Here is a 23,190-nt window from a genome sequence, read left to right on the forward strand (position 1 = left end):
AGCTGTCTAGCTCCGAGCAAACAGGCTCCACTCTCTGAGGGAGCAGAGTTCTAAGCCCCACCCTGTTTGCCTCCACCCAGACAGCCAGCAGTTATTTAAAAAAAAAAAAAAAATTAACGTTTATTTATTTCTGAGAGAGACAGAGTGAGAGAGAGGGAGAGTGCATGAGTGAGGGAGGGGCAGAGAGAGAGAGAGACACAGAATCCCAAGTGGGCTCCAGGTTCTGAGTTGTCAGCACAGAGCCCGACGCAGGGCTTGAACTCACAGATCACGAGATCATGCCTGGAGCTGAAGTCAGACGCTTAACCAACTGAGCCACCCAGGTGCCCACCAGTGGTAATTTAATAAACACAGTTGCTTCTACAAATCTTCAGACTTTTTTTTTAAAGCCTGGCACAAGTGATTTAAGTTCAACCACCCAGAGTCCCACAGAAACTTCTGGAATGAGAGTTCTGCTTAGAGAGTTTCTCAAACTTGCAGCCTTTGTCGTGCTTGGTGCACCCACCAGCCTTGCACCAAGCACGACAAAGGCTGCAAGTTTGAGAAACTCTCTAAACTGGGGCCTGGGCCCCAGTGCAGGGAGAAGGTGCTGCCAGGACCCTGCAGGCCTTCCTGGGCTCAGCATCCAGCCAGGGGCCCTGACATGAGACATCCACCCACAGTTTTCCAAGAGCTGAATGGGGGCCACGGGGCCAGTCAGGCAGGGGAGGGAGCCCAGGGACTGGGAGGAGCATTGCTCCCCGACGCCTCAGTGTTCATGAGCCTGGCATTGAAGACAGACTCACTGATGTGGGTCGGCCCTAACCCACAGAGGGGACCCATTATCCCTTTCCCCTGCATCACCTGTGTGTTCTAACCCATAACAGCATCGGACCCTTTCACCCCCAGAGGGCAGGTGTTCTGATGAACAGTTTGTAAAAGCTTAAAAGCTTGTTTACTCCACTATTCAGAAGGACACACAGTAACACTGTAGTGAGGAAAGGGAGAGGGACGCTGAGACCCGCCAAACCAACAGAGCATCAGGACATCAAGACACCAAGGAGTGCCGCCATTTCCGGTCTCCCCGTTGAAGATTACTCACAGAAGGAAATGGACTGAGGGGCTGAGCCTAACTGGGGATTAAACCACTGCTTTTGTTGCCGAGTTCATGCCCCACATCATTGTTCCAGAAACCCGAGGTATGACAAGCATGAGAAGCCACTTCCATGTCTCAGATGGGGCCCGGGGCAAGTCCCTGGGGTTGGTGGAGCTTTTCCCAACGGGCAAACCAAGGGGAGACGAATATGCCTCGGCTTCCCTGGGAAATCAGGAGCAACCTACCAGACAACCGCCCAACTCTTAAAACACAAAGCTGCAAAGATCTGATGTGATTTCTCTCTTTGTTACTTCATTCTTTTAAATTGAGGTATAATTTATGCATCCGAAAAGTCCAGGGCCCCTGCTGCAGGGCGGTCCGCGCCTGTTAAGGACAGAGGCCCAGCTCGCCAGAGGAAGGGCTAAACGATTTTCTTGCCCTCTGGCCCTCGGCCTGTGAAGCCCCAGGGCCGCGGGGAAAGTCCTGGCCATCTGGGCCAGCAGGGCCCAGGAGGCTGTCCCAGCAAGGGGCCGAGTGGGGCGCGGCGGGCGTCTGTCCTGAGAGCGGGGACCTGACGACCGGACTCCAGGCCCAGGCACGTGGGCAGCGAAGCGGGGCCGCCCCGTGGGGCGCCCCGACCCCGGACGCGGCTCAGGCCCCGAGGCGGGCGGGGGGCGCGCATTCCCGGAGCGCGGCGCGCCGACCGAAGTCAGCCGAGTGCGCGGAGCGGCGGCGGGCAGGGGGCGGCAGGTGCGGCGGGGAGAGCTCGCCCGACTCGGGGAAAGGGCCGGGCGCTGTGGCCCTGGCGCCCCCGCTCCCTACCCTGGCCCGCTGCGGGAGCTCTGGCACTTCCGGGGCCCGGTGGCTCTTCAGGGGAGCTCCTCCAAGGGCAGCCTCCGGGGCGGGGGAGCGCGCGCGGCGCGGTGGCCGGGCGGGGGGTGGCCGGGCTCCCGCAGGGGCGGCGGGCGGGGTGGGGTGAGGCGGGCCGGCCCCCTCCCCTCCCGCCCGCCCTCCCTTCCTCCGGTCCTGCAGCCAATTAGACGGCCCCCTTGGGCGGGAGGCGTGGGTCGCTCCATAAAGCGGCGCGGAGCTGTCACCCCGCGAGCAAGCTGCGCACCATCCAGGCCGGAGCCAGCGCCGCAGACTCTCGCGCCTCGGGCCAGGGAGCGCAGAAGAGCCATGGCCACCACCAACGGGACCGTGGAGAACGGGCAGCCGGACAGGAAGCCGCCTGCCCTGCCGCGCCCCGTCCGCAGCCTGGAGGTCAAGTTTACCAAGGTAAGGTGGGCGCCCATCCCACCCGACGGTCGCCTGGCTCTGAGCTGGGCTGTCCGGCCCGGGTGGCGGGGATGCGGAGCCAGCAGGCCGGGAGCCCCGCCGCTCCGCTCCGAGGGTGCTGGGCGCTGCGGGCGGCGCGCCTTCAGTCGAGTTCGCCCGGCGTTCCCGCGACCGGAGCCTCTCCGCTTGGGTCGGGCCCTCTCCTAGCGGCGTCCGGCGCAGGACCTCCCGGGAGCGAGCGCGTCCACCGCGCATCCCGAAGGTGACTCCGCGATCTGCCGTCCCAGACGGGCCCTCGGGCGGCGGGGCTCAGCGCTTTAAGCCACCGAGCCTGGCGAGGGAGGCTGCGCAGCGCCCGTGCGGCTCCAGGCTGCCACCGGCGCGGCCCCGACGTGCCCTTGCAGGGCCCGCTTTGAAGGCGAGTGGAGGTGCGGGCCGCGGCCCCTCGGGCCCGCCGGTCTCCCGCAGACCCTGCGACAAGGTTTCCGGGGACGAACGGGCCAGGCTTTGGGAGGGTCAGAGGGTGCCTGAGAACACCGAGAGTTGGTCACGGAGCTCGCGCTGCACTGGGAACCCGCCACTTGGAGACTCCAAACCCATGTCATCGGGAGCCAACTGGAGAGACGTCGTACCTTCCGAGCCTAGCCTACCTGGCTTACCAGCAGAGCGAGGGGAAGTAGGAAGGTGAGCCCTGGTGAAACTGCCTTGGAGCCCAGAAGCACTGGTGCTGACAGACGGAGAATGTGTTCCCGAAGGTCTCCGAACTGGGCCTGGGAAGCCGCGCTGGTGGCAAGGCCCCGCCGCACCCCGTGGAGTCTCTGCTGGTTTGCGCCGGGCTGGGAGGCCGGCGTCTGCAGGGCGGTGAGATCACCTGCCTAGGGCAGAAAGGAAGATGGCGAGGCCTGGAGAGCCGGCCGCGGAGGGCTGCCGGGAGCGCGTCCCGTGGGAGGACACGGAGAGGCTGTTTGGAGGCCGTGGACACGGGGAGCGCTGCAGGGTCGCAGGCCGAGAGCCTCCGTTGGCATCTCTTTCCCCAGCTTCCCTCCTTTTTATTTTTTAATTTGCATCTTATCCCTAGCCCCCAACTCCAGCTGACACAGCACTTAGAAAATTCCCCCACCAATTTTACTTTCAAAAGTAGCAATTATGCCTCTCAAATAGTTTTAATCAAGCGGAGAAAGTTGTAGGCCACTATGTGTGGCCTTCAGATTTGGGTCTCTTGGCACTTAATGTCGGCTCTGCCTCAGATCACATGACATTTAAATTAACTGTTTTCAGAGGGCTCTGTAATCAGTGGAGACACTTCACCATAAACGCTGGAGATTATTTTTAATGTAGTTTCCGTAAGTAGTATCAGCTTTGGAGCGAAAAATTCCACCACACGCTCTGGGAACATAAGAATAGTACCTACGTCTTTGTAGATCGTTAACACTGCTGGTGCTTGCTTGCCTGTTGGTGGTGGTGACGTTTGGTTTTATTTTTGTTTCGTAAGTTTGGGGCTTTTTTTAAAGGAGGCAGAACCCAGAAATCACCTATGTTATTGTCCTTTTTCTTTCTGCCTTTTTGAGTCCTATCAGAACAAGGAAGCCACATGGAATATTTCTTTCTCTGCGATTCTTTACGGCCCTTTACAAGTGTATATAGAGAAGGATCTTAGAAGATTCACAGAGCGGCCAGTCTGTTGTCTTGCTGGGCAGCCCCTTTTTCTTAGTGGAACAGAGCAGGGTATGTGATCAAGGCTGAGAAGAGATGGGGAGGGGGAGGCTCCAAAGAACCTGGAGACTTAGGGGCTCCCGGGTGATGATGGCTGCTGTGGCCTGATGTCAGGCCACTGTACTCTCCTTCCCTGTGGAGGGTAAGGCCTCTGCCTGTTTTGTCTTTGCAGACCCACCACCGCAGAGGCCTACTGCTAGCACCTGCAGGGCCCAGGCAGCCTGTGTGGTGGTGGCTGAGGGACAGCAACCCTGGCGAGCAATGCTGAGGGAGCCTCTGGCTGGAGAGACAGCAGAAGGGGCCTAGGAAAGAAGCAGGAGACACAGAATTGCAGAATCCATCGAGGCCCGGAGCAGGCGGTGGGGAGGGGTGCAGTGTGTGAGCCAGTAAAGGCCTGTTATTTTTCAAACCTGACTCATGGTACTTCTTGCTAATGGAAGAAATGGCGGGTCTGAGCCCCAGCCTTGGGGGTGCCATTTCCTAGGGTAAGGCCAGTTTCCAGAAGGACGACCTTGTCGGAACTTCCTCATTTGTTCTCCCGTTTTAACACTGGGCTCTGCTATGTGACCCTGGTGTGGGGGAAGGATCCCCTTGGGCACCCCTTCCCAGATTCAGAGGATACCAAGCTCTTTCACTTCAGGGGGACCTTTTCTTCCCTTATAAAATTTCTTCCGGTAACAGAGATTCTCCTTAAGAGTTTCTGGTTCACTAAAATTCCCGTTTTTATGATTTCTTTTGTGAAAAATAAACTGCCCTCAACTCTCCTTTTCTGAAAACATACTCCTCTGAGTTTAGCCGAAGTCCAATGGAAGTTACTGTAAATGGCGCCAGCACACCTCCCTTGCACGACCCCCGTCTTCTCCACCCGGGACCCAGGTCTCCTCAGAGCAGCTGTGGTTTTCCAGCTCAGTTCGGAGAACACGCCTTTCTTCTTCAGGAAATTTCGAGTTCGCCTACAGCTTGGTGTAACAATTTCATACCTCTGTGAGGTTTATTTGATACCAATTCACAAGTGGAAGATAACATTTTTTTTTTTCTGGAGACTTTCTCCTTATTTGGGGCTCAAGACAATACAGGCAGCATAATTGGTAAGCCACACTTACTGACCCCTTCTTTATTTGTGTTTTTGTTTTGTTTTCGTGGAGAGAAAATCAACAGTTAGAAACCACTTCCAAGATTACTTTACTAGTGTAGCAGGAAGAAAAAAAAATCTTGCTAAATTGGCAACATTGTGATGGGAAAATATGGTCAAAGTTGAGGAGTCTGAATGTTGTTGTTGTTGTTGTTGTTTTTTAAGTTGCTGGTTAGGAGGGACTACAGACGAATGTCATGACCAACCAAGTAATTTTTTTTTTTTTTGGAGGCACATGCTTGGAGATGAAGTATAACAGACATCTGATCGTTGCAATCTGTCTCCATCTTCCTTATTTATATTCTCTTCTACCGTCTTCTCATTTCCCTCCCCCTTGGAATTGATACCAGGAAGGACCCAGAATCAGCAGTTTTCACTAACAGTCTCTATTTGCTAACCCACGAAATTTCATCTTCCGACAAATGCCCCCCCCCCCCCGCTCTGGCTCTGCTTTCGTCCCTGCGCTAACTGAACCCCTCTTCCCCACTTATTAATTTCTCGCTGTTACCGAGTGATTGCTCGCTGGATGGCAAAAGTGAACGCTTGGATTTGGTTTCAGCTGGAAGAATAAACCTGTAATTGTAGCCTGGCTTATTCCACGTGCTTCCCTGGGGGCCTGGCCTTATGTTGAAGAAGCTGAGCTTCCAGAAGTCAGACAGGCACATCCTACAGGCAAGGGATGCCCTCAGCCCTGGATTCCACATGGGGGACAAGGTGCCTCTGCCCACCTGCCCCGTCAAGAGTTGGCCTTCTGTGCTTTGTCCCCGCCATGATGAGACTTCCCCGCTTTCAGAGAGAGTTACCAAAACAGTCTTCCCCCAGCAGCTTCGCAGAGCGCGCTTCCTTCTCAGTGAGCTTTGGAATTTTTACAGCAGAGTCCAGGACAGAGACCGTAATCAAGCCATGCACAAGCTGGATGAGATGTCGCTCTGCTTGCCTATCATCACTGGGGAGTCAAGTGTTCCTAATGAATAAAATTCACAGCAATTGAAAATAGCCCTTGGAGTGACACAATTCTTTGAAAATTAATGAAAGGGAAGCAAAAGATACGCATATAGATGTAGAAACAGACTTTGATAAGCTAGCTTTGTACTTAGAAATTATTGATGGAAATGCTTCTAAGGTGTCTTACCCACGTCTGTGACTGGGGTCTTTGTGACGCCATGATGGGCTGTGATGACAAGGCTGTCCCAAGCTGGTACAGCAGCAGATCGTCTGTTCTATCTGGGTTACGGGGGCCTCCACGCTGTCAGAACGTGTTTTGTATGTTAGCTGTCACCTCTGTTCCTCATTCCTTTCCCAAAGCCCTCTCTTTTAATGTGGTGCTTTTTTAAGGTAGTTAGCAGCTAGAGTAAAGTAAGAGTAAATAGTACATACATTTCAGCGTGGGAACTTTGTGAATTCCTTTTCGTGTGCTCATGATGTCTTTTTATTTTTAACATCCTTCTTCTTGGTTGTGTTCTAGGTAACTGAGGCCCCGAGCTAAATGATTTCTGTGGGTTAATTCCTTGGTTCTAGATATAAATGACTATTTGCTACATCTTTTCATATAATCAGACCATTTCCTAACCCAGATATTTATCTTTGTATTCCAACACTGGCTTTTATCAAGCCCAACATGAACATAGACATTTTAAAGAGAATGGGGGAGGAGTGCCAATGTACGTTTAACAAAGATTAGGGATTATGGTAAGATCCTTGTAGAAAGCCAATTCCTTGGCAATCTGGCTGGGGGTTTCCGCAAGAAGGAGGCAGAAGGGAGTGCTCACTGCCGACCTACCCTTCGGGGGTAGGTGATTCCTTGGCACTTATAGGTCCAAACCTATTTAGTCTTCGCCCAAACTCTATGAGGGTGTTGGATTTAACCTATACCCGCTAGCCATTCTTCCATGAATCCGTATTAATGCTTTTTAAAAAGAGAGAGACAACATTTTAGAAAAATTCTAAATGACTTCAGTTTCATTATGACAAAAAGTAATTCTCTGAGAATGCATTAAAAGTTAGGAGACTTGGATTCTAATTCTGAGGGTGCTCCGGGGTGGGCGTGGGACTCCACCTCCCCTCCAGGTCTCATCTATAAAGGGGTGGGCGGGTGGGTAGGTGGCGGGGGGGTGGGGAAAGGACAAGACATTACCTAAGGTCCTCAGCATGTTGGAATGATATGATTTTGATTTAACCCTAATGCATTACAACTTCCTTTCCTGGTTAGATATTCATCAACAATGAATGGCACGAATCCAAGAGTGGAAAAAAGTTTGCCACATATAATCCTTCAACTCTAGAAAAAATATGTGAAGTAGAAGAAGGAGATAAGGTGAGTGCTCCACCTACCCCCCCCCATCCCCCAAGTAATTAAATTGCCGATAATTAAAGGATAAGGAGGCAGTTTGGCTCAGTTGTAAGACAGAATGGGCCTGTCCTCCGGGTAAGACCTAAGTTAGCTGCTTCCCAGACACATGGCCCAGAATGGGATCAATTAGGGACAATCCACTGCAAACAGTCACTCTCCTTTGATAGATGTTTCCCCATCTATAAGGATGACCTCAGCTTTCCTCAGCACAGGGATAAAGGAAAGGTTTTTATCAATTATTTGAACCTGGAGGCATTAAAGAATCTTTCCAGAAAGCATTTCCGGCTGGTGTGTTTCACCCAAATGCAGCATTCTGGCAGGAGACACTTAAAAAAAAAAAAAAAAAAAAAAAAAAAAGACTTGAAGGGAAAAAGACTCAGTGGCCAGATTTCTCTTCTGCCAGAACCTGAAATGATCATGTAAAGCTATAGTCTTTATAACTATTTAAAACAACTATATAACCGTAAAACTATATAATTATGCATATATATCTATGTCTTCTGGATGTGTCCTTGATACGTTTCAAAGCCAGAAAGTATCTTTTAAATATACGTGCCATTAGAAGAAATGTTGAAGGTAAAGCTTTTCTAAGGAGGGAAGGGAAATTGAAACCTCTCCTCCACCACTAGAGTAATCATCTGATGTTCTTATAAGCGTATGGGTAATGTCGAATGTGGACAGGGTGAAAGACGTGTGTAAAATAGGCTTGAATTTGATCCCCCCAGTAATAGTTCTGTGCCAGGCAGGAAACACAGTGGTTCTACCTATACAGACCCTTCTGTGTGTAGTGCTTCAGGCTAAGCTGTATTTACAAAGATAATAGCATCGGGAAGCTCGTCTTTATATGATGTCAGTACATGGGGTGGCTGGGGCGTGGGGGCACAGAGCAGGATTCCCAGTGGGTGATTCCCAGGTGCATCATTACACAGGAATCAAGGAGGAGAATGAGATCCCTGCCTCAGGCTCTGGCTTTTCTCTTGGTCTGGGTGAGTGCTCTGAGCCCGTGGAATCAGAGGCTGTCCTGTCCCCTGTGCCTGGAGAGGCTCTGGCTCCCAGAGCCTGGAACAAGGAATTCAAAGTCTTAATATCTCCTTTGCCCAAGTTTTCAGTGGCCTCCAAGCATGCTTTGGAGACAGAGAATCTTGGTGGTGTCCCCCTCTTGATTGCATCCGGCATCACCTTCCTAGGGAAATGAGGCTCTGAGGGGCCTGGGGGATGAGCTCTCGCCCATCAGCAATCAGAGCCTTGAACTCATTTTCCTGAAATAAGAATGGGTGACCTTAAACAAGTCTAAATAATTCTCACCTCCTTCCTTTTACGAAGAAGTTTTGATTATAATTCTATGGGTGCGCAGAAAATCCAGTTCCTTGTCTATAAAATGGTGCAATACTTCTGCCCCCAGGGGGGTAGGTGAGGCTGAAGGGAGAGAAAAGTTCCAGATCCTCCCCGTCTGTGGACTTTTCCGATGTGGTCAGTTCCCAAGAAGCACTCCTGCCCCATTCTCACTATGGGACCAGAGTCCTCAGCTTGAATACAATGCCAAGCTAAAATAAAAAGACAGACATTTCCCCACCTAATTGAATAACTGCGGGAGTGTGTGTCCAGACTGAGCTAGCAAGTGGAAAAATCTTTTCCTACTCGGATCACCAAGAAAAATAATTAAGGTCGGTAGTTTTAGAAACTATTTTAAAATGCTTTTATAATCAGAAGGATGGTTCATGCTTGGCCATTGTAGGAATCTTGAAAAAGACCTAAGATGTAAAGAAGCAGAAAGTCACGCTGAAGCCCCGAACAGGTCCAGAGATTTGAAACGTAGCTTCCTTTTTCCGATTGCCCCCAACCCCCTTCCTCTGCTTGTGTGATGGAGGCACGTCTCTGCTGTTCTCCGAAACGGACAGCTGAGTTCTCCCAAAATGCAGTCACAGCAAAAGATGATACACTCACTCTGGTTTTCAGCCCGACGTGGACAAGGCAGTGGAGGCCGCACAAGCCGCCTTCCAGAGGGGCTCCCCGTGGCGCCGCCTGGATGCGCTGGGCCGTGGCCGGCTGCTGAATCAGTTGGCTGACCTTGTGGAGAGGGACCGCACCGTCTTGGCTGTGAGTACGCGCGCGTCGGCGGGCAGGTGTGGGACGACTGGCTGGCCTCACAGAGGGGGCCTGTGCCCCACGGAGTGTGGGGGGAGACCCAGGGCGCTGGTTTTGTGTGGAAGTGGATGTGTTAGGCCCTTTGAGGTATGGCTCTCTGGCAGTAGGCACGTGTCCACGCCCTCCACCGTCACCTGTTTGGTTTTGAAGTCAGACTGTTGCCCCCTGAAGTTCACATTCGGGACCAAGAAGTTGCCTGGATGCAGTTCAGCTGCGTTGGCGGTTCCCAGACTCATAGTCACAGCCAGCCAGATGAGCTAGGCCATATCCTGGCCCTGCACCTGTATGTTTATGACATTAATTTTTTTTTCACATGAGATCTCTTTCAAAGTTAAGTTTAACTTCCTCCTAAGTGACAATATCCATGACATTACAGATTTAATGTGCTGGTGTATATATCTTTTGAATATTTATTAAGATAAATGCTGCCATTCAACATAGAAAAACCTGTTCCCCTATGACTTAAAAATCAATTCGGATCCCGCCTCTGCCACTTGCTAGCTGCGTGGCTTTGGACAAGTTGCTGTACTTCTCTGAGCATGTATTTCTTTGTGGAAGATATCAGTAAGAATTGTATTTAAATGTTGTGAGAGTGCTCCATTTAAAATCCTTAGCAGAGGCCCTGGCATGCAGTAATCACTAACTAGATGACAGGTATTATTGGTAACAGCATTCCTCATAAATAATGCTGCACACCCAGCTCTATACCCTCCTGGCCAGTAATTTCTAGTAATCTTAGTTCTGCTGCTGCAAAATGGGCACATGAATTCCACCCACCCCATGAGGTAGGGCTGCTCCGATCAGACCGGACTGTGAAGACAATTATAGGTTGTAAATGCATTATTCACAGGGCTCCTAAGACCTTCCTTTAGTCTTGCAATGAGTGAGCAGAGGAAATTTCAGGGCCATCTCCTGCCTTGAGGTCCTCTGCACCCTCCACATGCTGCCCTCCTATGGCTTTGACTCCTGTTTAAAACTTGCTCCAAACCTTGAGGCCCAGTTGGTAGGGGAGAAAAATCTCCTTTTCAGCCTCTGATTTGGAAAAATGGTTCTTTCCTTTCTTGATCGGGTATCTGGAACGAGCCATAGAATATCTACCGTCATGGAGAACAGCGTCATCCAGGACACTGAGATTGTTTTTGTCCCTGGATGTGTGTTTTGGGGGTGGAGGGCTCAAGAACCCTGCATCTCGGGTCCTGCTCTTAGGTGCAATGCCCAGAGGGTGTATCTGCACAGAGACCTGAGCTTTCCTTCCTTCCTTCCTTCCTTCCTTCCTTCCTTCCTTCCTTCCTTCCTTCCTCCCCAGTCGGCCCTTGCCCAGCATGTGTGCCCCAAATCCGGGTGAGGGGTGGCTCCCTCTCAAGGTCAGCGTTTCTGTCCGAGGAGCCTCTGGTTTCTTCCTGCAACGAAAGCCAGCCTCAACTCTCAAGCTGCCAGACTGGCTTTTTCAAAAACATTTCTGTTTTCACCCAGCATGAGCTCATCAGTCTGCAATGTCCGTGGGGACTAATAGCAGGCGGGAGAGGATGTGCCCTGGGCACCCCTCCCCACCCTGTCCTCAAGTGTCAGTATCGTCTTAGGGAGCAGTGGCCATAGAACCACCTTCGCCGGCAGCCCGCCGCACGGGCGGCAGGACTGGGTCGTGATAGACGGAGCGAGTTGCCTGTGTTGTCGGGACCTGGCTGGGCACGAGAAACAAGATCCGGCTCTTTGCCACATCGTGAAAGGAACAAGAGAATTAGTGGGAAATATGTTTTTCAAACCAGGACCACATCATAGGAAAATACCCTCACCCTCCACCTTGATATGGTTTTCTTGCATTTTCATGCAGCGTAGTGCTTCTTTCCATCATGTTCTCTTGCCGGCTCAGTGGTTTTGACAGAGCTACGTATTTACTTCTGTGTTCAATGTTTAGAAACAGATGTGGGCGATCCGGCAGCCCCAGCTTTCTCCCCCTTCCTGAGGCACCTGGGGCCCAGACTCTGGCTCTGTGGGTGCTCTCTCTGGAAGCGCCCCATATAGGGGCCCTCCCTGTTGGCTCTCTTTTCAACCCAACCCCCATTTCTGGGCCTCCTCATTTTAAGCCTTGGAATACTGACTTGAGTGAAGGGACAGGTTCCTTCGCACTTTGCCTCATTCTTTAGTATCTGAAGGTTACGATGCATTCGTTTTTCTGAAGGCATATTTTTCTCTTAAAATGTTAGAGGAAGTAAACGCAGGAGCGGCTGCGGTTCACTCCTGGTCCAGCCACAATAACTGTTTACAAGTCCCAATCAGTAGCTAACACTTGATATCTCAGGTTCAACCCTGTACACTCATCTGTGATTCTTTTTCTTTCTCTTTCTCTCTCTTTTTTTTTTTTAATGTTTCAAAAGAATTTCCTGTCTAAACCTATTATGACCCTGGTTTTGCTTGGACAGATTCCATAAAACCAACCTGGCAAATTCATGTCATCCCTCTGAGAAGCAAAGTGGCCCAAGTTAATAGTGACAGCTAGCCGATGCTTGCTGAATCCTCACCATGTACCAGGCCTGTGTTGGGCACTTGGCCTGCACATTCATTATCCCGTTTCAGAGATGAAGATACTGAGGCCCAGAGAGGTTAGGTAACCTGTGCAAGGTTATCCAGCCAGAGGAGGTAAGCCAGGACTGGAGGCAGGACTTCCCTACCATGGTACGCCATAGTCTTCTGCCTTTCTCCTCCTTGTCCCATCCCAGAAAAAGGCCAAGAATGATTCCCTCATTCCATCGACAGATATGCAGATGCCGTCAGGAGTAGGCCCGTCCTGGACTTTGGGGCGTTATTTGCAATGCTTGGGTTTCCTGTGGGAAGATAAAAGTTTCAACATGGAATCGATAGGAGCGTAAGGGACGGCACACTGGATCTTACGTTGGCCTCACTTGGTCCCTGAACAGCATCCGCTGGGGGTGGGACACACCCCAGACCCAGACCAGCCCTGTCATCTTCAGCAACTCACAGTCCTCTCTCTCTTCAGTGTCCCCAAGTAAGGATTGCCCAAAACGAAGCCTCCCGAAAGGAAGATGATCATGATCATACAGCTGTCACCGGCAACAGTTAACGTGGCACTTCCTGTGGGCGGGCCCTGCTCTGGCCCCCGCACTAGCCCCATGAGACAAGTACTACTATTAGTAGTAGTTATTAGTATTATTGTTATTATTATTATGATTATTCTCATTTTACAGATGAGGAAACTGAGGCAGAGAGGGATTCAGGGGCTCGCAGCTCAGCGAGGGAAGCGGTTGCTCCTGTTTAGAAATGCTTGGAACCCCAGTTCTGACAGAGCTGCCCTGAGCACCCTGTGTGGCCATTCTCCAGTCTTCCCAGATGCAAATGTCTGGAGGCAGCCACCTCAGGAGTGGTCACTATGCCGGCTGGAAGTTTGATGCCCTGAATTCAGTGCCACTGACCCGCTAGGTGACCTTGGGTGTCACCTGGCTCCATTAGCCGTGGTGTCGGCACCTCAACGTGGGAACACAGGTGTCAAGCTCAGAGATGAGGCACACACAGGTGCACGTGGAGGGGGCCTCTCTTCCCTAGTAAGTCACCCTCTCACTGCATCGACGCTAAAATGAGAATCCAGCCCCAGGCTATGTGTCAGGGTGGCCACTTCCTGCAGAGATGGATGAATGGATGACAGGCGGTCTCAGCGCTGGACTCAACTGGGGCCGCTTGTCCAAGGGACAAAGGGGTTCTCTTAAACCCCGGCTGGAAATAGAAAAGAATCCGGACCATTGAGTGGCTGCGCACTCGCCCTGGGTAATCACCTCCCTCACTGCCAAGGGCGAGCCTGCTCCCTTCCGACCGACGGCGCATCCGGCTTGGGCAGCCCAGTTGGGGAGGACTGCGCCTTTGGCTGGTGGCACTACCCTTCGGGGCTCTGTCACTCTTTCCACAGCCACAAGGGTCAGCCTAGCCAAGAAAGAAGAACCGCATCCCCCCTTTTGTCAGAGGAAGCCAGCCTTTGTCCAGCCTCCCCAAAGCCTAACCTTCCAGGAGCTTCCCGGGAAATGCACAACGTGCGGCCAGGTCACAGAGCGAGACAACTGTGCTCCAGACAGAAGACCAAATGCTACCGTGTCCTCCTTCCCAGTGAGGCTCCAGATCAGACTTCTATCCACTGTCCTTCACGGGGACACCTGCCCATGCTCTGACCAGCCCCCCAGATCGAGGTGTTTTGAAGGGAAAGAAATCCTCGACCGTCTGAGATAGGTCTTATGGGAAATGTGTGTCTTGCTTCCTGAAGGGACACGCAGAACATTGCACACACAGTGTTCTAGGCCTGTGCTCTCCTCCCCTGTCCCCTGTCTTTAACAGCCCGACAGCCAAAAGGGAAACTATGTCTAAAATAGATGCTGTCTTCATGTTGCAGACCCTGGAAACGATGGACACAGGGAAGCCATTCCTTCATGCCTTTTTCATCGACCTAGAGGGCTGTGTGAAAACCCTCAGATACTTTGCAGGGTGGGCTGACAAAATACAGGGACGGACCATCCCCACAGGTGAGCCAGCGCAAGACTCTTAGCCTCATCTGGGCCTTCTGGGGGCCCTGTCTTCTCGTCACTCCAGGTAGCCTCTTCATAGCACCCCTGGTTTCCCCCTCAAGGCGCCTTCCCTGTCCCCAAAGGAAATGGTGCTGTGCTGATTTCTTCTCTTAAGGAGTTTTTTCTTTTTTAATTCTTTTTTTAATGTTCATTTATTTTTGAGAGAGAGAGAGAGCGCGCGCTTGTGCGAGCTAGTGGGAAAGAGACACAGAATTGGAAGCAGGCTCCAGGCTCTGAGCTGTCAGCACAGAGCCCGACTCGGGGCTCAAACTCACGAACCGTGAGATCATGACCTGGGCCAAAGTCGGAGCTTAACCGGCTGAGCCACCCAGGCACCCCAAGGAATTTTACTTTAAAAAAAAAAATGTTTACTTATATTTTAGAGAAAGAGAGCACAAGTGGGGGAGGGGCGGTGGAGCAGTGGATCCAAAGCAGGCTCTGTGCTTATAGCACAGAGCCTGATTTGGGGCTTGAACTCATGAACTGTGAGATCATGACCTGAGCCAAAGTTGGATGCTTAACTGACTGAACCCCACCCAGGCACTGCCCCAGGAAGTTTGCTTTTAAAACTGAGTTCAAAATCACTTCTTTGTAGACTAGACAAGACTTGGAGCTGATCCCATTGTGGGCTTCTGGGTTTCTTGTTGTTTTGCTACATAAAATCCTTAACCTAGATTAATCCCAGTGTGTTCTCCTCCATGTAACCTCTTCCAGATGACAACGTTGTATGTTTCACCAGGCATGAACCTATAGGTGTGTGTGGAGCCATCACTCCGGTAAGTATGATAACTTTTCTGGATAGATCCAAGTAGATCCCGCCCCATTCCCCTGTAGCCTTTGGAACCTGTTTCTGATGTGTTTTGATTTGATCACATCAGCATTAACTGAGCATTTGCTCTGTGGCATGGAGTTCAGTGCTTGAGAGTTATCAGGATAGATTAGATCCCGCTCCTGTTCTCAAGGGGCCGACCCCAGGAGCACAAGAGAAGGCACCATGGATTCCAAGCAGAGGGCTCAGGAATAGCAGGCTTAGCCTAGAGTAGTGGTTTCATAAGCCAGCCTTGAAGGATAAGAAAGAGTGGTTCAATAGGAAAGTGGGTTTTCTAAGCAGCAGGAATAGCCTGAGTGAAGGTGTAGGGTTGTCTGGGCTACTTGGAGGGCAAGGACAGCTGGTGAGGCCACACTTAGATGGAGACAAAGTGAGGAAGAGGAGGTGTACACATCAGGTGGTGTAGACCCAGTGGGCTGTGGCTGCCAAGGGCCTGGGACTGTATTCACCGTGCAGTGGGGAGCCTGGCAGGAGCCAGGGAATGTGGTAATGCTGCCCGTCTGTTGGAGGAAGCCCCGGGCCACTGCAACACCAGGGCGGGAGGCTGGGCAGACAAGTGACAGTGTACGGAGAGGATTGGAAATGTGCTCCCAGGGACGAAGGAGATATGTGCACTCAGCAAACGGTTGAGAGTCCACTGTGTGCCAGGCATGGCACCAGGGTACCAGGTACTGAAGGCCTGAAGGAAAAGGGTCCAGCCCTTGTCCCTGAGAAACTTGCAGGTCACTTAAAAGGCTGAGGGGGGTACCCCCGCCAAGAAAATGATAAGACAGGAAATATTTGAGGACCTAGCAGAAGCATGGATTTGAAAGCTCCTAAGGACGTAGAGTTGGTGGAGTTCAGTGGCTGATCAGAGGTTGGGGGTGAGTCCTGGCTGGAATTGGGTGGATCGTGTTGCTGGTTGATTTGAGGAAGATGGGGGGAGAAGTAGGTTTGGGTGGAGTGAAGTGAAAGATGAAGGTAAGTCTGGGCAGGTGAGGCAGAGGGGCCAGTGGGTCCCATCAGGCATTTGCATATTTGGGTCTAGAGCTCAAGAGAGAGGTGAGGGTTGGAGCTACCCACAGGTGATGGTCAGGACAAAGGTGTTCCCACCCATCAAGTTGGGAGGGGGGTCATCCAATGAGGGGTTGTAGAGTGACAGGAGAGGACCTGGGGCCAAATCCCAAAGACTATCAGGGGTCCCACTGAGAAGTCTGAGCAGCAAGGGTCAAGGGCATCCCAGGAATGGAATACATTCCCAGACGTTGATCATTCCTGTGATCAATGGGGTCACCTCCTTCCTTGAAATTAAACAAGACAGAAACACAGCTGTTAGATTTGTTCACCAACAGTGTTGTTGGGAGATTTGGGTGCAGCGGAAGCCCCACTGCTGGGGCTTACAGGAGGGGACCTGGGCACGTGGGCACAGCTCTGCCAAGAAGCTTCAAGGAGAGGGAAGGGAGCTGCTGGAAGCAGTACAGGCCAAGGGAAGGTGTGGCTTTGCTTGTCAGATGGGAAAGAGGATGGTATTTGCATGCTAAGAAGTGGGGATCCAGGAAAGAAGGGACCCCAACCATTAGGGGGTGAACCCAAAACAATACCATCATTTAGCCAAGCATATCAACCCTTGGGAACTGAGATCTTATGTTTGTTGTCTATGGTAGGAATTCCAGACAGAGCTGGGGAAGAAATATATACATATAGCAGAAATATAAACATACAGCAGAGTCCTCTTTGCAAAGACTACCTATTAACATCTCCCAAAATGCAGTTTAGGAAGCACCGGGCAGGAATGAGTTTCTTTTTCATTTTAATGTTTATTCATTTATCTTTGAGAGAGAGAGAGAGAGAGTATGAACTGGGGAGGGGCAGAGAGAGAAGGAGAAAGGGAATCCCAAGCAGGTTCTGCACTGTCATCACAGAGCCCAACGTGGGGCTCATCTCAAGAACTGTGAGATCTTGACCTGAGCCGAACTCAAGAGTCAGGCGCTTTACCGACTGAGCCACCCAGGTGCCCCAGGAATGAAGTTCTGATCATTGCCGTCCTGTGTTACCTCTTATGCCCCAAATCTAGACCCTGCGAAGCAAATACCCTTCGGGGAGGCATCGCGGGGCCTCCAGGACAGGGGAGCAGGGTGGATCTAGGCCCTCCCACGAGTTCCTCTGTGTTCTGTTGTAGTGGAACTTCCCTCTGCTGATGCTGGTGTGGAAGCTGGCCCCGGCTCTCTGCTGTGGGAACACCGTAGTTGTGAAGCCGGCGGAGCAGACCCCCCTCACGGCCCTTTATCTGGGCTCTCTGATCAAGGAGGTAAGGCATCCAGAAGAGAAAGACAATAGTGTGCCTTGTTGATAACATTCCCACTCCCAGGCACCAGGCCACCGGCACCAGATAATGCTGCCCCGTCGAGCTGGGCTGCGGGTGACAGTGCCAGCCTGCTCACAGCTGAGTGGGAGGGAAGGGCTTCTGTGTCTCACTTGGCAACTGTACATTCTTTCTCCTGCTTGTGGTCACTGAGCTAGAAGAAACTCCATTCCTCCCACTGATCCTAATGAGAATACTTAACTCTTATTACGGGTTCAAACCTATGGTTGAGGAGCAAATGTTGTGTCTAGAGAATTTGTAGGAGGGGCACTTGAGAGGGAGCCAAATATTTGGGGTTCTTTGGTCCTTGCATTTGTGGCATATGAAATGGTCTGGTTTTCTCCTGGAGGGACGGTCTTGCGGGCTCCCACGGAAGCGGCTGCCCCGAGCCGGGCCCACTCACCAGTGCTCTTGCTCTCCGACGACTGTCCTCTCCCCCGGGACAGCCACCGTTCCAGGAAATAAGCCGCCCAAAGAAACACCTCCTTCCAGACACACCTGGCAACATGCTTCAGTTCTTCTGTGCCCAGCTTGTATGCTGCAAAGAGGTTAAAAAAGAAACAGGAAGGGAAGAGGGATGGGAGAAAAGATCCATTCATGTCACTTCTCAGCTGGGCGAATACAACCAGGAAGCGTGACCTTTACCGCTTAGAAGTAAGGCTGCAGCAGCGGCCAGGAACTGACCAGTTTCCCACTTTCCTTTGACTGGTGATGTTGGACATGATTACATAATATTCATGAGACTGACAGAACTGGTAAAACACAGCCCCTAGGACAACTAAGACTCAAGCACCATGTCCTAAATTCTTCCCTTTTAAAATAATGTGTTTTAAGAGCATTAAATATTAAGTTAATTAAACATTTGTTGAATAGCATCCTCCCCCCAACCCCCCACCGACCTCATTCACTTGCGGTATTCTTGGTTAATAAAGAGGCCTCAGATGTGCAAAGCAAGAGGCATGAATGTGGAAGAGATGGCAGTCCCCACCTTGAGGACCTGCCAGTTCGGGGTGTGGCCTGAGAGCTTTGAGGGAGTGATTACACTGTTGCCATTTGGAACATTGATGAGGCGGGTTTAAAAAATGAAAAGCTGAAGGTCATAGAGGATATTTTGCAGGTGCCTCTGAGCCTTGGAGCTTGTGAGCAAGGTATCTCTCTTCTCCCAACACACACATAGACAGATACACACAGACACACTCATGCACACGCACGTGCACACGCACAGAATGGTGCTCGGCTGTGGAGGCTCACCGCCGTTTTGGTCAGAGGCCCTTTTGGGTTATTAAGTGCTGCCTGGAAGGAAGGGTGTGCACCTCACCCTGGCCCAGCCCACACACTGGCCGCGTGGGGCTGGGCCCTGGGGTGGACGTATGACCCAGGCCCTGGCTTCCCAGTGAGGGTGCCGCTGGGCTCGTGGACATCCTACAGCGGTTGGCCTGTTGGCCCAAGCATGGTCTGTGGTAGACGCTGGTCCGTTGTCCTCCTCTGAATGTCACCTCAATTTCCATCCAGGTCGGATTCCCTCCAGGAGTGGTCAACATTGTGCCAGGATTTGGGCCCACGGTGGGAGCAGCCATGTCTTCTCACCCTCAGATCAGCAAGCTAGCCTTCACGGGGTCTACAGAGGTAACCTTCCTCACTGGCTGTGGGCAAAAGTAGCAGTCACTGCATGATCTGAGACCTGGGAACTTTTCCTTTGAGGAGCTGAACTATGGTTTATTATCCTTCTAAATATGACCGTGTTATTTAATACAGAACAATCAGTAAAAATAATAACATAATAATAAGTAAATAAATAAAGTCACTGGTCCAGTTTCCAAACTAAATAAATGTCTAATAGAACTCAGAAGCCTTAGAAGAAAAGATTGGTAGATAAGATAAAATAAAAATGTAAAACATCCAGAGGACAAACAACATCACAACTGAAGGGAAAGGATAAATAGCAAGCTGGGAGAAAACCAGTTATAATTCATGCAGCATTCCGAGGCTTAAAATCCATAATATCCCTAAAAACCAAGGGGGGGGGGGCGTGCGGAAAGCACGCTGAATGATAAGACAATGGGTAATTCAGAAAAGAGAAACACCGAATGTCCAATAAGCTTGACCTAAGTTCCTGGTTTTGTCTGACATGCAAAATCCAATGAAATTCAGATTCTTTTTTTGTCCATCAGATTGGTAAAAATTGGAATCCAATGTCATTGACGTTACCAGGAAATGGGCACTCACCCACCCCAGTACCAGGATGCAGGGCAATGTTGCAGCACTGACCACAAATTTGAAAGCGTCAAACTTGTGCTCCAGAAATGCCATTTCAAAGCAACTACTTACAGAAATATTCCCCATATACTGTCAGGTATACGGTACCCATTCTGTACGCCGTGTTGCAGACCCTACAATAAGGAAAACTGTCCCGCTTCTGTGATTGAAGCACAAAAACGTGGGAAAGTATCTTTGGGACAATCGCACTGGTAAAAGCATGGGTGTGGAGAAATAGAAATCGTTCATAAGGGTACCCAAGAAATTCTCAATTGTGGCCACCTCTGGGCAGGTCCTGGGCCACAGGGTGAGGGGAGATGAGAACTTCCCCCCCTTTTAACTGACACACATATGCGTGTGGAATTATTTTTTAATATTTCGTCCTTGAGAAAGAACACTGAACACAGAATAAACAGAATAAACGCTGTCCGTGCAGTGAGTGTCTCCTTCCTCCCCCTAAGATTTGTCCAGCTCGGAGCCTGAGAGGGCAGTACCATAACCACCCTCCTCTGCCGGCTGGGGTGAACCTGCTAGAGAAGCCTTGTCAGAACCGAATTGGGGCCCTGCGTGGCGTCGTAACAGCCGGGGGGCACTCAGCACGTTTTCCTACCCTAAGTGCCCCTGTTCCGTCCACCTGTGAGAGCACCCCTCAACCCCACAAGGAATCGCCAGCCCATGGCAGACTGGTCTTGCTGTGGTTGCTCTCGGGGGACAATCACTGTCACTCTGGAACTATTCCAAGCATCATTCCAGTCCAGCAACCGTGAGCTGGACAATTTTTAAAACACACTCACACTCAAGTTTTGGGGAAACGGCCTCAGCCCTAGAAGAGCCCAGCCCTGCCTCTTGCTAGCTTAGCTGCCTGGTTCCAAGCCTCTGTGTGCACATTGGTCTCTGAGAGTCTTCCCAGCTCTGAGTGTGCGGCACCAGCTGTGTGACGGGCCCAGCCTGGCTTCTAGCAGTACGTGGATTGATAAGAGAGACCCATCAGGGACATGAAGGAAGTTGGTAGGTGGTCCCTCTGTTACTGCACAGCGCGCCCATTCTCTCCCTCCCCCCTGGGGAAGCCTCAGTCTTGAGTCTGTTTTCAGAGAATTGGCCCTTTCTCATCCTGAAGGTCGGCTTCCCTATTACCCCAACATTTGGAGGTTCCCTGAGATTATACCACAGAGCCACACGGAACCACCTCCCCTACTGGTGGGGGCTGGTCCCCTCAGGCCCCTTGCCAGACTAGCAGGACCAGCCTGCTGCCAGGACGGACAGGCACCAGGACAAGCGGGTAGCTGGCTGTGCCCCTAGCCAGCTGTGTGGCTGTGGGTGAACCGCTGGGCCTTCCAAAGGCTCCCACTCCACCCCTGTAAGTGGAACAGTTTGGACCAAGGATTCCAGTGATGTCAAGATCTGATGCATGAGATGCAGGGAGTGGGAAGACACTATCATGGCCTGGGGCACCTGGGCAGAGAGGCAGGGGAGCCCTGGGCATGCTGTGCTCACTACCTCCTAGGCTGGAATGTTCAGGCCATGCCTGGCCCCATCTGAGGTTTCATCTGGTCTGTTTTTTATCCTGAAGGTTGGAAAGTTGGTTAAAGAAGCCGCCTCCCGGAGCAATCTGAAGAGGGTGACACTGGAGCTTGGGGGCAAAAACCCCTGTATCGTGTGTGCTGATGCCGACCGTGAGTCTCTTCCCTTGTGGGCATTGCTGGGGCTTTATGGGATCCATAAACCTCTCCCTGTTTCCTTGCCCAAATTCAGGACCAATTGAGACAGACAGACAGACATACACACACACACACACACACACGCACGCACGCACGCACAGGCTGTTTTTCCACCTTGGGTTGTCCTGCCATAAGTAGGCAGATGGAGATCAAAACACTTATTGCTGATAGAAAGCTGCATTGGAGGAAAATATGTCCCATGTGGTGGCGGAGAGGCTGCCTGTTTCTGCCTTTGAAGATTAAGTTTACGTCGCCTGTCCCTGCAGAGCTGGGGCCATGGGGAGCAAGTCCAGATTCTTCTCCAGAGTCCTGTGTGCAGGGAGGGGGCCAAGACAAGGAGGAGCAGGGCAGATGCTCCCCACTCACAGGCATTAATCACTCTACCCTCGCAGTCAGTATTTCCTACAGTGCTTTGAGGCTCTCCGAACACTTGAGATGTTTCTTCCTTCTTTGTCTCAGGCCTGACAGATGAGAGGACAGTGGCAGCTGACCCTTAGAATTACCTCCCTGGTCTGAGTGCTCTCTCTCTCTCCCTCCACCTCGAGAAAGCAACCCTGCCCAGCTGCTTGAGGGCAGTTTGTGTCTTGCTAGAGCCTCATGGATGCACAATATGAAAATAGATGCTATTCTTGGCTGCTGTGTCCAGAAGGAGGAAGAAAGGGCCACATCGGGCATTCATTCACCTGCTGATAGGGTCAGCCGCCAAAAGGTGTCACTTCCCAAGTACCCTGAAGCACCCTAAAGAGTAGCCTCTCCCACCTGCCCACTGGTGCCAGAAATTCCTCTCATGGAAAACAAAGCCTTCCATTCCACGCTCAGATAAGGTTGGAACTACAAATATCCCTGAGAAAAATGACCCTAGCCCAATTTCTTGCTAAGGTGTAAATGACTGATATGACTTCCTCTCCTTGAAGCTGGCTTTCAATGGGAAAGTGGCCTGAGGGAGGAAACAAGCTTCAAGGAAGGAGAGGGAAGCTGGGCATGAAGACAGGACTCGTTTTTCACCTGGATTGGTAGCCCTTGTGGGAGCATCATTCGTGTTGCTGATGGTTTCTGGAGCCACATGAAACAGTTCTGGGTATTGCCACATTTGGGCTCCCCAACTCCAATCCTGAAGAGCCAGGACCCCTGTTTTGCATTCTTGTGCCACCATATCTGGGTGCCCCGTCTGCACCTCAGCTCATCTTCTTACCCCCTCGGTGAAACAAACAAACAAACAACAACAACAACAACAACAAAACTGCAGCTAAAACACAAAACCCTTCCATGTTTGAGGCTTGGTTTTACAAGGGTCATAAACACCCTATGTAGCCATTTCCTGCTTCTCATCCAGGCAGCACCAGTCCACAAAAGTAAATTCAGATGTCGCTGGCATCCAGACATAGTGTCAATGGTGACATGCCCCACCACTTGCAGCCATTACCCCTGGCTCCTGTCAGGATGCGGGAGGGGCAGTTGGCACAGAGGGTCAGGGAAAGCCAGAACCTTACGGTGCTGTCTGCTGATCCAGAGACTTCTACAGACTGTCCTGCTGGAGAGCAATGGCTCGGTTCTCAAAGTGGAGGCCAGCAGTCCTCAGAGCTGCCTCAGAGCAGTGCTGGGTGTCTGTGGATCATCTGCTCATGGCAAAGCTGCATGTCTTAAGCAGCAGTGTGTGCATTGGAGGGGTGGGGGATGTGGAAAAACCAGCTAACAGTGGAGCACGCACAAGGGGCCATCCTGTGAACCCTAAAGGGAAACCCACTGAGCACTTCTTTTTCATGAAGCACATCCCCAAAGGTTTACTTACTA

General features: G+C 51.4%; 1 protein-coding gene across 1 annotated transcript in view; it reads left to right on the forward strand.

The window, feature by feature from the left end:
• The first annotated feature begins 2,133 nt into the window (after positions 1-2,133).
• The window catches only part of ALDH1A3 (aldehyde dehydrogenase 1 family member A3), a 38,847-nt gene continuing 17,790 nt past the window's right edge, over positions 2,134-23,190 (forward strand). Inside the window, exons 1-8 of the mRNA XM_027067927.2 lie at positions 2,134-2,353; positions 7,408-7,512; positions 9,505-9,645; positions 14,084-14,213; positions 14,970-15,031; positions 17,243-17,371; positions 18,938-19,051; positions 21,252-21,354. Coding sequence (XP_026923728.1) covers positions 2,255-2,353; positions 7,408-7,512; positions 9,505-9,645; positions 14,084-14,213; positions 14,970-15,031; positions 17,243-17,371; positions 18,938-19,051; positions 21,252-21,354 — 883 coding nt within the window. The 5' untranslated portion in view covers positions 2,134-2,254. The remainder of the gene's footprint in view (positions 2,354-7,407; positions 7,513-9,504; positions 9,646-14,083; positions 14,214-14,969; positions 15,032-17,242; positions 17,372-18,937; positions 19,052-21,251; positions 21,355-23,190) is intronic.

This window comes from Acinonyx jubatus, chromosome B3, assembly GCF_027475565.1.
Source record: "Acinonyx jubatus isolate Ajub_Pintada_27869175 chromosome B3, VMU_Ajub_asm_v1.0, whole genome shotgun sequence".
Classification (NCBI taxonomy): domain Eukaryota; kingdom Metazoa; phylum Chordata; class Mammalia; order Carnivora; family Felidae; genus Acinonyx; species Acinonyx jubatus.